Consider the following 13,272-nt stretch of genomic DNA (forward strand, 5'->3'; position numbering starts at 1 on the left):
TGTGGCTGCTTTTCTGATCCTCCTATTTAGCTCAGTCTCCAATCACAGGGTGTCAGTGAGAGGGGTCATCCATGAGTTTGTTTACCTTGGGTCCACCAACGTATAGTTGTCAATGCTGATTGATGGAGGTTCAGCAACGTCCTGACCAAGTATGTTTGTCGTCTTTAGGCTGGTGGAAAGCCCGAAGTCCTTGCATGTTTTGGAGAACTGATTGAGCAGTTTCTGAAGCTGGTCTTCTGTGTGTGACACTACAGCAGCATCGTCTGCGAACAGCATATCTCTGAGGACTTCCCGCACCTTAGATTTAGCCTTCAGCCTTGCAAGATTAAACAGTTTCCTGCAGATCTTGTGTGCAAAAAGATGCCCTCTGTTGAGGATCCAAAGGTGTGCTTCAGGAGGAGTGCGAAGAAGTTCCCAAACAATGTCGGAGCAAGGACACGTCCTTGTTTGATGCTGCTCCTGATGCTGAAAACATCTGACAATGTGCAGTCATATTGGATGGTTCCTCTCATGTTTTCATGGAAAGACTAGATCATCTTTAGTAACCGTGGTGGACAACCTATCTTGTGGAGCAGTTTGAACAGTCCTTCCCTGCTGACCAAGTTGAAGGCCTTGGTCAGGTCGATGAAGACAATATAGAGTGGCTTCCTCTGCTTCCTTCATTTCTCCTGCAGCTGCCTCAGAGAGAAGACCATGTCAATGGTAGATCTCTCTGCGCAGAATCTGCACTGTGATTCGGGATACACCTCTCAGCAATCTTCTGGAGTCTGCTGAGAATGACACGAGCGAACAGTTTACCAGTGATGCTTAGGAGGGAGATTCCACGGTAATTGTTGCAGTTGCTTCTGTCTCCTTTGTTCTTATACAAGGTTACGATGTTAGCGTCATGCATATCCTGTGGAACCTCTCCCTCTCTCCAGCACAGGCACAGTAGCTCATGTAGGGGTTCCAGGAGGGTGTCCGTGGCACGATTGATTACCTCTGGTGGTAAACCATCCTGGCCTGGGGCCTTTCCTACTGCAATGCTGTCGATGGCTTTTTTCAGTTCGTCAACTGTTGGTTCCTGATCTGGTTCGTCCATTACTGGTAGGAGCTCGACAGTGTTGAGGGCTGTATCAGCCACAATGTTCTTGCGTGAGTACAGCTCAGAGTAGTACTCGACCCAGCGCTCCATCTGTTTGGCTTTGTCAGCGATGACTTCACCAGATTTGGATTTCAGAGGTGCCATCTTGTTCTGGGTGGGTCCTAATGCCGCCTTGATGCCCTCGTACATTCCCCTGAGATTACCAGAGTCAGCACAGGTCTGGATGCTGCTGCGTAGCTCGAGCCAGTAGTTGTTGGCACAGCGCCTGGCTGTCTGCTGTACTGTTTTTCTGGCTGCTCTGAGTGCTTGCAGGGTACTCTGGCTCGGAGAGCGTTTGTACTCCAGGAGTGCAGCGTACTTCTTTTCGATGGCTGGAATCATCTCATCGGAGTTAGCTTCGAACCAGTCATTTGTGTTTCCAGCTCTTCTTCCAAACACCGACAAGGCCTTATTGTAAATTGTATCCCTCAGATGCTGCCATCTGGATGTCACATTGGCACCCCGAGGGCTGCTGTGCAGATTCTCCTCGAGGGTCACTCTGAACTTTTCAGCTCTCTGTGAGTTTGCTGTCTTTCTGGCATCAGTGCAGGGCCTTCCAGTTGGTTTAGAGTGGTACAGCTTCTTGGGTCTCACCTTGAGTTTGGAGCAAACTAGTGAGCGATCTGTATCGCAGTCAGCACTATGATAGCTGCGTGTCAGAAAAACGTTTTTGAGGTTATCACGTCTAGCGATGACCACGTCTAGTTGATGCCACTGTTTCGAGTGTGGGTGTGTCTGTGACACTCTGTGCTGTGGCTTGGTTTGGAAAAATGTGTTTGTGATGCACAGATTGTTGTACATGCAAATTTCAACAAGACGCTGTCCGTTTTCATTCATTTTTCCCACACCGAAGTGGCCAAAGCAGGAAGGCCACGAGTCACGATTGGCTCCAGCTCTCGCATTGAAGTCACCCAAAATGTAGAGTTGTTTGCGAGCAGGTATTTGCACTACGGCAGCACTAAGCACATCCTGTGGTGTAATGGCAGCACTTAGGACTCTGGATCCTGCAATCTGAGTTCAAAGCTCAGTAGCACCTGTAGACTTGCCCCACTGCCTTGTGGGTTATCCTGGGAAGGAGCAAGGCTAAGGGAGTAAACCCTGACAGAAAATCCAGAGGGGAGTCTTAAGGCAGTTCTGTGCCAACTTCTGGCATTGACCCAGCAACTCCTGCAGCTGAGCTGGTATCAGACATAGAGGTTATCCTCTCCTTTGGACTACATCAGTAAAGCCGAGAGGGGGACACTGGTGTCTGGGCAGCCCAGGGTCCCAAAAAAAAAAAAAAAGCTCAGGCTCACACCTGGAGAGGTACTTCAGCATCGCTTAACAGTGTTGAACCAACACGGGAGGTTACAGATACCGGTTATAAGCTCTTGCTCGATTGGCGTAGAGAACGAGCGCAAGGGGTTGCCTTCGATGGTGGGAGAGATCATCGCATCTCACTGGACAGTCACCGCCCGCCTCAAGCTGGGCAGCCCCCAGCCAGAAGGGTACTGTCCTGCCACAGTTCACCTGCCTCCCTGGGTGCGTGAGGCTTAAGGTTCCCAAACCTGACAAGTGACTGAAATTTGAGCACCAGGCAAACCAGTAAGAAAATCAACCAGAAAAGGAAACCATCCAGGTTTTAAGCTTGCTTGCTGGAATGTGCAGACCATGCTGACTGGTTTGACTGAAGATCTTCAGGACATCAGCGACACCTGAAAGACCGCTGTCATCAATGAGGAACTGAAGAGGCTCCAAGTTGACATTGCTGCTCTGCAAGAGACGCGACTCGCAGATTCGGGATCCCTAAAGGAAAAGGACTACACCTTTTTCTGGCAGGGTAAAGCCCGAGAAGAACCGAGGGAGCATGGTGTTGGCTTTGCCATCAGAAACACCCTTCTATAAATGGTGGAATTAGTCATGGGCGGATCAGAAAGACTCCTTCAGGTCATACTTCAAACTTGCGCTGGTCCTGTCCACCTGATCAGCGCTTACGCTCTGACCCTGTACGCAGCACCAGAAGTAAAAGACAAGTTTTATGACGTGCTTAGTGCTGCCATAGCACAAATACCTGCTCGTGAACAACTGTACGTTTTGGGCTCTCTGTATACCCCTGGGGAAGCGTAGTCCACGTGTATTGCTGGCCCTTATAAGAAAAGGCAAAAAGGTACTGGGACTCGGGGTGAACCGGGACAGAGAAGAAAGCAGAACACAAATCCACAACGGTAAAATGGGTTGCATCTGGAGGAATAGAAGCCAGTATTGTGTCTGGATTAGGGACTACTGGAAAAGTGGGTATGACAATGCGATTAGTAGCTCGGATATCCTAAACAAACCACCATGATTTACCATCAGCCTTTTGGACTGGGAGGATAGGGGTGTTACAAGGGCAATCATGCCTTATTCCTTCAGTGCGGTTATAACTGGAGCAATGCCAGCCTCTGCTTCAGGATTTAAAGGGTACTGAGACAGGGGAGGCAGAAGTTTGGAATTGTCTACAATAATGCGAACAAGGTCACTTTAATTGGCCCGCTTCAGACGGGTGTCATGGCCATAGAGAGGATGGAACCTGTGAAATTAGGTGTTCGAGGGATGGGACTAAGGGGCAACAAGGAACTGGTGTGGAAAGGGAAGTTTCGGACAGCAGGGTGGCTGCAGAGTCACACAGGGAAGACTGAGGAATTTGTAGACAGACGCCATCTGGGGAACAGTAAATAGTACAGCCAAGTTTACATAGTAAATCCTGACCCAGAAGATTTACAGGAGTGGAATCAGAGAAGGAATGCATGGTCCTCAGAGAGGGGGCCAACCTGAACCGATAAAGGTTTTGAGAGGGGAAAGAGGTAGGGATTCCCGTAATGCCCACAGCAGACAGTTTTTCCAGATTGGGGAACCACAGGTAGGTCAGTGGTACGGACTGTAGAAAGAGAAGCTCCCGTATCAACAAGGAGAGGGGGAGAGAGATCATTAATAGTCAGGACACATTCCCCAGTAGGGGTAGAGGTAATAAGGGAGCTAAAATTTCCTGAGTTTCCCCAGCATCCCGTCATTGCGGTGCATAGTAGTGTTGGGGATTAACTGATGGGAGCAGCAGAGAGTTTAGCTGATTTCCTGCATGGTTACTAGATCTGCTTGGACACTAGTTCTCCCAGTGTCCTGGCTGCTTACAGTAATTACAAACCACTGAAAGTCCAGCCCCACAGCCCGCGCCCCCCCCCCCCCGACCGCGTCCCTGTCCTCGGTGCTGCCTGCTCTGCCCTGCGTAGTGCTGTATTTGCAGAGCCATTAACCTTTGGGAGGACTGTTCCTCCTTTCCCTTTAAAGTGCAGTAGCAATTTGTGCATGGTCTCGGTCTCCCACCCGACACTTATTCGTTTTAACATACTGCCTAGAGCAGGGAGAAGGCCGTCAACAAATGCATGTGCCAGGGCTCCCTGCCCATTGACATCAGGCTGTTGTATTCCCGAATGTTGTAGGAAAATATCAGCCGGGTTCGATAGTCTTCTGGGCTCTCTCCTTGCCCTTGCTTATGGCAGCGTATGGCTGTCAGGTTTGTTTTAGGGGACCACACTTTAGGAATGGCTTCATACAGGCGGCTCCAAAGAGCCCTACGCCGGTCTGTATGTGCAGTATCTGGGCCAGTACTTTTCATGGTTGAATGGCGAGCCTCAGCTGGCCAGTCTGAGGCAGCCAGCCATTTTTCATGCTCACTGGTAGAGGCTAACAGTTTACGCAGTTGGAGGAGGTCTGTCTCGGAGGGTTCATAGGTTTCACAGATTAACAGAAACTCCTCAGCAAATTTGATAGGATTTGCCTGTGGCTTCGGAAAACCTTTAACCATAGACAAAAGTTCCATACGGGTCCAGGGTTTATAATTCCATACGGGCTCACTTCCTTTCATCTTAAGGACCCGTAAAGGTGCCACATTTTTATCAGAGTCCTTTTTCAACCTCCCATCAGATTCTCTTGTCCAGGTAGTGAGATCAGGAGAATTTTTGCAGTCTGATTTGGGTTATCTTTTCATAACATTTTGCAGGGCTGTGAGGCCAATGAGGGTATCTTCCTCATTCTCATCACTGCTCTCATCAACGGTAGTTACCGAAGGCGTTTCTTTCCCCTTTCCTTTACTAGGGCAGGAGTACAGTGGGGTTCGGGTTTGATCAGGATCATTACACAGGACTGGGCAAAGGGGAGCGCTCAGGCTCGTGGTGGGAGAGACTGCATCCAATTGGGCTTTTAGTTTAGAATTTCTAAGAGAGGTGAGCTTTGATTCAGTCCATCTGTGATTTGCCTCTTCCCACCACTGCATGAAGCAGTCTACCTCTCCTTTAGCCAATTTAGGTTTTGAGAGGACAAGTTTGTCTTTTAAGGTGTTCACTCGGTCCTTATCCCAAGAACCTAACCGGTGGCCACTGCAATTTGGGGTCCTCCAGGGTCAGTTTACACCATTTCTCCAGAAACCTGCAAGAGTCTGGACCCTTTCTAAAATACATCAAATGAGCCAGTGTCCCCTTAGGTAACTGTTCTACCTTAGACGTCTGGTTACCCATACAGGAGGACTTCACACACCACTCACACAAGAAGGAAATTCAGGCTTGTCAGAGCGGTACCCGGTGCAACACACAGAAAGGAGCCCACGGGCTACTGCCTCAGTCGCCCTTGCTTTCACGCCAGGGTTATACCCAAGGTGTGCTGCAGCTGCGATAGTGCAGATTTCACTTATCCAGACCGCAGGGATGGGAACCCCGTGGTCAGCCGCTCCCTGGACGGAGACGGCGCCCAGACTTAAACACACCACAGGGAGGATGGATAGACACGGAGACAGGACAGTCCTCAGACCAGTCAAAACCCAGAAAGAATAATTACCTGGTCAGGACCAGATCCCAGAAGTTGTATCCCAGGATCCCTACCAGAACAGAGGGAACCAACAGGTTCGATGGCGTAGACCACGCTGTGGCCGCACACCTTTCCGTCTTGTGGAGGACCGCTCGGACTAAATGTCCAGGCGCCGGCTGCCACGGTCGTCCTTCAAGGCAGTCAGGGCTCATGCAGCCTCAGCGAAGACATTTGCCATCTCGGTGGAACCTCCAAATTGTCAAAGTTAGACTTGAGACTCACAATTTGTCAGACCACTCTGTTAGCAAAGCTGCTCTGCTAATACATTCAGAAAAATGTGAGCCCCCACCTAGGGCTCAGGTCTCTCACTTTATACAGACAAAAGAAGGTAAGTTAGTAAACAAAGAGGGAAAAAACAGACACCCACCCACCCCACATAGCCCCTGAGACTAGTCAGGTATCTTCATTTCCATATCACCTTCAGCAGTCTCCTATTGATGACTCTCTGGTTACCTTAATTACCATCCAACACCTACTGCTCTGGTTCCTGCTTTCCCAGGCACACCTGGCTCCATCCAAACCCACCCTACATTTCTACACACAGCATCAACAGAACTTCCCCTTCTTGAGCTCAGAAGCAACATTGTATCATAGTAACAGCAACGAAGGGTCCTGTGGCACCTTGTAGACTAGCAGAAGAGTTTGAGCATGAGCTTTCCTGAGCAAAGACTCGCTTCATCAGATGCATTCCGTGACTATCTATGCCTCTGCTATTGTATCATAGTGTGATTTTTACAATGTAACTCTTATACTTCCACATAGGAAATATTCTGTGCTGGCGGCTCCTGCCATCCTATGGCCCAGCATTGCTACTGCAGCACTTTGTCATTGCTGCCACTTCATAAACATTGGGGGTTTTTTTCGACAGAAGTTTATTCTCTGGGACCATGTGATTTCCAGGCTGACATTTCTTTGGTGTCAAAACCACTTCAATTTCCATTCACCCTCCAATGGGCATTGGTTTGGTCAGTGGTGCTTTTGCCTCTCTGCCCAGCAGTCTAGTGCTTTTTCACCTGTCACTGCTTGGGTAGATCTTGGTTCCCAAATATTGACTGCAGGCCAGATTTTTCATGTGCAAACACCAAGATACTTCAGAAAAACTCTTTTGTAATCAAAACTTACTGTCCTTTATTGGTAAGTAATTCCCCATCCTGCAGACACTGTGGTACAAACTGTTTCTCTGGGCATCTAAGTGTTGTATTTCTCGTTATGTGATTATACTTGTAATTGCAGGTGTCACTGCCCTAGCTGTCTACGTATGCTACGTCTGTTATGATGCGTTTCAGTGATGTTCTTCATTCTGCCACTCTGAAGTATCTCTTTCTGACTGCATTGTATATGGGGTATAGTGCCAGCCTTACCAGCTTTGGCTTTCACACTGTGTTTCAATAGAACAATAACTTTCTTAGTCCATAGTGAAACAGACGCTTTCTTTTAGCATTGAGGACACAGACTCTAATGGTGGTTTAGATGCCAAGTTAAATATTGTGACAAGCTCCGATAGGCTATGACTGCACTGTAACTGGAAATAGCTTTTGTAATTTGCACAATGGAAATTGTGTGAGTTAGTTCCAGCTAACCTCTTTCAAACTCAGTGCTGTCCGAATGGCACCAAAGTTTGAAATAAGTGGCAGTTTCAAAGTTTCTGCTGCCTTTCTCATGACAAGGCATAGTGGAAACTGAGTACTATGCTCGAAATAGCCCTGCAAATGTGCGCCAAAATAGCAGCCGCAGGGCAGCCATAGCTATACTGTTTGTGTGGGTTAAATGCAGCTGCCTTGCCATCATGGGTATTTGTGCCTGAAAGTCTACAGGCTCCTGTGTGTGTTGATTTTAAATTAAAGGAATTAACACAGAGTTTATGAAACCTCATTTTCCCTTATTCTTTGACCTTATTAGGGGCTTGTCTACATAGTGTGACACTAATGCTGTGAAGTTAAAACACACAAGTTTCAAGGTATTAAATCTCAGAGATTTCAGTATTCCATCGGTTCAGTTTAAACATGGAGCTGATATAAAACAATCAAGATGCTGAAGGGCTGAAAGCAGACTGGCTTCCACTGTATAAGTCTTGTTCGTGGACAAACTGCTGTATCCCCAAGAGCTCTTCAGTCTAGTGACTAATGGCTCAGCATGAACAAATAACCGAAAGCTGAAGCCAGACAATTTGGCTATGATTAGAATAGGTCTGTGTTTTGAAATTATGTAAGGAGAAGGTCAGAGTACACAATCTAGTGATCCTTTTGTTGCTGTGAATCTATCAATTTAAGGATTTCACCCTGCAAACACTCCCAATGCATGTTTAGTAGTAAACATCTGAACAGTTATATTCATGTCACTTATTCACTGTTGCGGAGAGGGTTTATAAAGTCTCTCTGTTTAGTCCTGATGAGAGGGCCTAGGTCTGTGCTGCAAATAAGTGGAGGAAAACTGGGGGCTTTAACTAAAACAGCCTAAGTTTGGAGACCTACAGCCATACTCAGACTGCTGAATAAGCAGCTTATTTATCAGACACAATGGGGGCTGAGAACTGAATCCCATTTTTGCGGGTGCAGTAATGTTGAAACTTGAGCCATGAATTGAGGGAAATTAATATGGATTTGGGGTCTGTGTTGTTTATGTAAAAGGTTGATTCAAGCATTTACCCAAATGTGAGTGTCTAGCATGTCTGTCAACAGGGAAAGAGTCTGGGGAGATAGGAAGCATGGAAAAGATTGAAGTCCCTTCTCAACTATCTCCAATTGCTCTTCTCCCCAGGACAGGGACAGACCACCCAAGTCTTGCTCCAGATCAGCCCCTGCCCTGAAGAGACAGAGAGGATATGGCTGTGGTGGAGCCAGTGACCTTCGAGGAGGTGGCTGTGTATTTCTCTGAGGAGGAATGGGCTCTGTTGGACCCAGGTCAGAGAACCCTCTACAGGGATGTGATGCAGGAGAATTATCAGACTGTGCGCTGGCTGGGTGAGGATTTCTAGTGTTACAAAACGGGTGCTACTGCACAGCTGGTCAGGGTGGCGGCAGGTCCCAGATAAAAACTGAAAACAATTAATTTCCACAGAATAGAAGAGTTTATTGCATGCACCTGTGGTAACAGTTTAAAAAGCACATTTAAATTGAATAGTTAATAATTAGAAAGCAAATCAAAAGCAATGTGCAGCTTGAATGGTTAATGGTCTAATTTTTATCTGAATTTAACAGCCTAATTCTTAACCCGTTAAGTATATACACACTCGCCCTCTGTAGCTGGCCAGACCCCAGGTAATGTTGATTAATGGATTGAGGAATGAGTCCAACATGCATGTCACCCCAGTATACCAAATTGATGGACTCTGATTTGTTTGGCGAATTGATGTAATATTTATCTTTTTGGTAGGAGGCAGCCCAGAGGGAGGGATGTTCAGGTCATTGGTTGTACCCTGGAATTCAGGTGAGGTGCCACTCAGTTCATTGGTCAAACCATCAGCCCGGGTGGGGTGCTTGTCCATGACCAATTTTGGAGCGTCCTGCTTACATCATCCCAGTTCTGCTTGTCTCAGCCACGAGCAGTGAGCAATGGTGTCCTTGGTGTGTGTTTCTTCCTTCTGAACGTTTTATATAGGAGCATGCCCCCTTTTGTACAAATTTTGCTTTTCTCAGCATGCAGTTCTGTTCATGGTAAACAAGGCCATAATCCACTGGGGCACGAGCCGAGAATGGCTCTCTTCAGCTCACTTACTGTTAGTTCATTCATGCTAACCATTTACACCACTCGCTCATGCTAACTGCCTATAATTTGTAACACTGTCCCCTGGGATGTCAGGCTTTGTGGGCTCTGTAGCAGCTTGGTTGGTTTTGGTTCAGGGTCCCTCATTGCCCCTTGTTGCCAAGTGTCAGCCCCACTAATCATTGGCTCCTGTGTGAGACTGCCCCCTTCGCAGCCCCTCCCAGGTGAAGCAGGTTATGGGGCAGCATGACAGTGGTGGAGTGCTGCTTTTCCTACAACCCAGATCTCCATGTGCTTCCCCACCATCTTGGCCATGTTCTGCCTTGGCCGGAGGTGTGAGTGGAAGGGCACGGGCAGGAACAGCAGGTACCAGAGCTCTGGGGCTGGCTCCAGCTGCTGTTAGTGCCTGCAGGGTACTCTGGTGCCAGTGTGCTGCACCCCTGGAAGGAGGGTGCAGTTCATCGAGTCCTTTCCTGGCTGTGGCTGATCTCTGACATGCTGGTTCCTGCCAGTGAGAGGGGCTGGGCTCTGGGGCTGAGGGAGGGTTGATGAGGCAGTTCATGCTCTGAGTGTTCTGTGAAGGGTAGCTTTGTAGTACATAAATGCGAGGAGAGTTCCTCTGGCATTTCAGGCCCTTCACTTGGTCTTGGGAGAATTGCCTTACGTTTCCTGCCCTGGCACAAAGTTCCTGGGTGACCTTGGTTAAGTCACTTGGACTGTCTGTGTCCAGCTCCCCAGTCAGACAGGACGGGCACATTATCAGGCTGCATGGCCTACTCATTAGGTGGCAGGATTGCCGGACAGGTGCTATTGTAGGACCCTGGTCCTCTGGTGTGGTCTCAGCAGAACAGAGTGACAAAGACACCTTCCCTCCTATTGCTGTGCCGAGGAAAACCCACTTCTCCACATCTCTGCCCCTCTCCCCTGGCCAGGCCAGCCAACCTCCCTGACGCACTCAACGTCAACAGTCTCTGACCAGCTACTACAGTGTCAGTAAACTGGTTATAGCAGCTCAGGTATGAGGGGGCATCCCCAGGACTGAATGTTGGTCCAAGAAAGGGTCTGGCTGAAGGGGTGAGGGATGGCCCCACGAGAGAGGTCCCACGAGAAAGGTAGATAATGTACAGCCAAAAGGGAGGGGATAGTACCACATCCCCCCCAGAAAAAGGTGAAGGAGGGGCACCGTCATTACACCACACATCCACTCAGTGCTGATCGATATCAACCAAGACTTTCGGCAGCATCTTTGCTTCCCCATGTGGTGCTTTGTTTGAAGTGTGGTGTTACAGTATCCCCACAGCCATGCCTTCCTGGCAATCTAACCTACTGAGGGTGGCCGTCGCACACTGGTAAAAGCATACCTCCTTTGGGCCCAGTATCGGACCCTAGGCTACGTCTACACGTGCACGCTGCATCGAAATAGCTTATTTCGATGAATAGCGTCTACGCGTCCTCCAGGGCTGGCAACGTTGACGTTGGGCAGCACCACATCGAAATAGGCGCTGCAAGGGAACGTCTACACGCCAAAGTAGCACATGTTGAAATAAGGGTGCCAGGAACAGCTGCAGACAGGGTCACAGGGCAGGCTCAACAGCAAGCCACTCCCTTGAAGGGCCCCTCCCAGACACACTTGCACTAAACAGCACAAGATACACAGAGCCGACAACTAGTTGCAGACCCTGTGCATGCAGCATGGATCCCCAGCTGCAGCAGCCAGAAGCCCTGGGCTAAGGGCTGCTGCACACGGTGACCATAGAGCCCCGCAGGGGCTGGAGAGAGAGCGTCTTTCAACCCCTCAGCTGATGGCCACCATGGAGGACCCCACTATTTCAATGTTGCAGGACGCGGATCGTCTACACGTTCCCTACTTCGACGTTGAACGTCGAAGTAGGGCGCTATTCCCATCCCCTCATGGGGTTAGCGACTTCGATGTCTCGCTGCCTAACGTCGAAGTTAACTTCGAAATAGCGCCCAACACGTGTAGCCATGATGGGCGCTATTTCGAAGTTGGCGCCGCTACTTCGAAGTAGCATGCATGTGTAGACGCGGCTCTAGACCTGGATGGGATTAAAAGTGTCCCTAACCTTAACCCCCTCCACATGGCCTTGGATCAGCAAGGAGCTTGGTACCACCCTGACAACCCTCAGCATGTGTTTCTGTAGAGTCAGGGAGAACAGGACCATCACTCTGCTGATGATACCATGTGGTGGTTAAAATACACCCTGTTCCCTCTACAGCTGATGCCTGGCTTCAGCTGCTGGGTCAATGTGTGTCCTTCAGGACAAATCAGTGTTATACCCTGCCTGGAGGTAGAGGAGGGTCTGGCCCCTGCCAAGACCCACCTACACCCATGAGTGTTCAGTCAGGCACAGGTGGCATCGTAATGGTGGAGTAGGAGTGAAGATCCCCACACAGGTGTCCCTGTAACCCAACAACTCCTGCTCCACCAATCTGTGTGCTGTGGGACCTCCAGGCCCACAGGAGCTGCTCCTTTGCCCTCCCCTAAGAAGGCCCTTTCTGAGCAGCAGATAAGATGGAAATGCCCCCTCAGCTGGAGAGCAAGCTGCCCCCTTTCTCCCTGCTGCACATGCGCTCTGGGAACTGGCACAGTTTGTTGCATGAGAAAGAGGGACACAAGAACTCCACAGCCATAACAGAGCAGGAGTCTGCCGGCTCCATCTCAGTGGTTCCTACTCTGATTGCCAAGGTGGGACAGCTCCTTTCCCCCTTCCGCATCAACCGCCATGGAACTCTAAGCACCACCTCCTGCACTCTGTGGTCCCTGTGCCTTGCTGCAGGAGGAAGGAGCTCCAGAAAGAAGGGGGAGTTTGGGCCCATGTGGATGATGAGGTAGGTGTTGAATTAACTGTGGCCCTTGAGCGCAAGCTGGGAGCCCTGGGAGTGGGCCCTGCTAGTAGGTAGAGGCCTTGGGGAAGGAGAGGAAAACATACGCAGCAGCCTTCTCCTTGGTGGGCGGTTGTGTATGCCTTGGAAGGAGGTTGGCCCTAGTGAGGGGTATCCTGTGGCATCCAGGAGCAGGGCTGTGAGCCTGGGGAGGCTGGGAGCCAGAAGCACATGGGGTGGGGGGCTACTCAGACACTGCCCTGCACCCAGGGCTTTTCCCCTCCCCTCACCACCAGGAGCATTCTCAGTACCTGCTACTGTGACTGCTGCCCTGTCCTGGAGTCAGTCTCAGATCCCCACTTGTGACAGGGCCAATTGCAGTGGTGTGGGTGGGGTCTGAGTAGAGGTGGGGACAGGCTGGAGGGCAGAAATCAAGCTTACAGGCAGGCTTGGGGCAGGCAGACTGGGGTCTCTGATCAGGATTTGCCCCCTCCCCTTTCTGCTAAAGAGAGAGTGGCTTCGCTGCAGGGTACCCTGCGGGGAGGGATAGCCCAGTGGTTTGAGCATTAGCCTGTTAAACCCAGGGTTGTGAACTCAATCCCTGAGGGGGCCATTCAGGGATCTGGGGCCAAAAAAAAGGGGGTGCTTGGTCTTGCCAAGAGGGCAGGGGGCTGGACTTAATGACCTCCTGAGGTCCCTTCCAGTTCCATGAGATGTGTATCTCCATA

At 49.7% G+C, this 13,272-nt stretch overlaps 1 protein-coding gene across 8 annotated transcripts in view; it reads left to right on the forward strand.

Moving 5' to 3' along the window:
* The window catches only part of LOC142023937 (uncharacterized), a 45,871-nt gene that overhangs the window by 13,032 nt on the left and 19,567 nt on the right, over positions 1-13,272 (forward strand). For 4 of the 8 annotated variants that reach the window (XM_075015403.1, XM_075015406.1, XM_075015408.1 and 1 more), the window contains exon 2: positions 8,756-8,958. The exons of 2 other annotated variants lie outside the window; for them this stretch is intronic. In XM_075015403.1, the coding sequence (XP_074871504.1) occupies positions 8,820-8,958 (139 nt within the window). In that variant the 5' untranslated portion in view covers positions 8,756-8,819. Of the gene's footprint in view, positions 1-8,755; positions 8,959-9,228; positions 9,256-9,370; positions 9,425-13,272 lie in introns of those variants that run through there. 2 more of the 8 variants (XM_075015409.1, XM_075015407.1) reach the window with 2 other exon arrangements.

This window comes from Carettochelys insculpta, chromosome 21, assembly GCF_033958435.1.
Source record: "Carettochelys insculpta isolate YL-2023 chromosome 21, ASM3395843v1, whole genome shotgun sequence".
Taxonomy (NCBI): Eukaryota; Metazoa; Chordata; order Testudines; family Carettochelyidae; genus Carettochelys; species Carettochelys insculpta.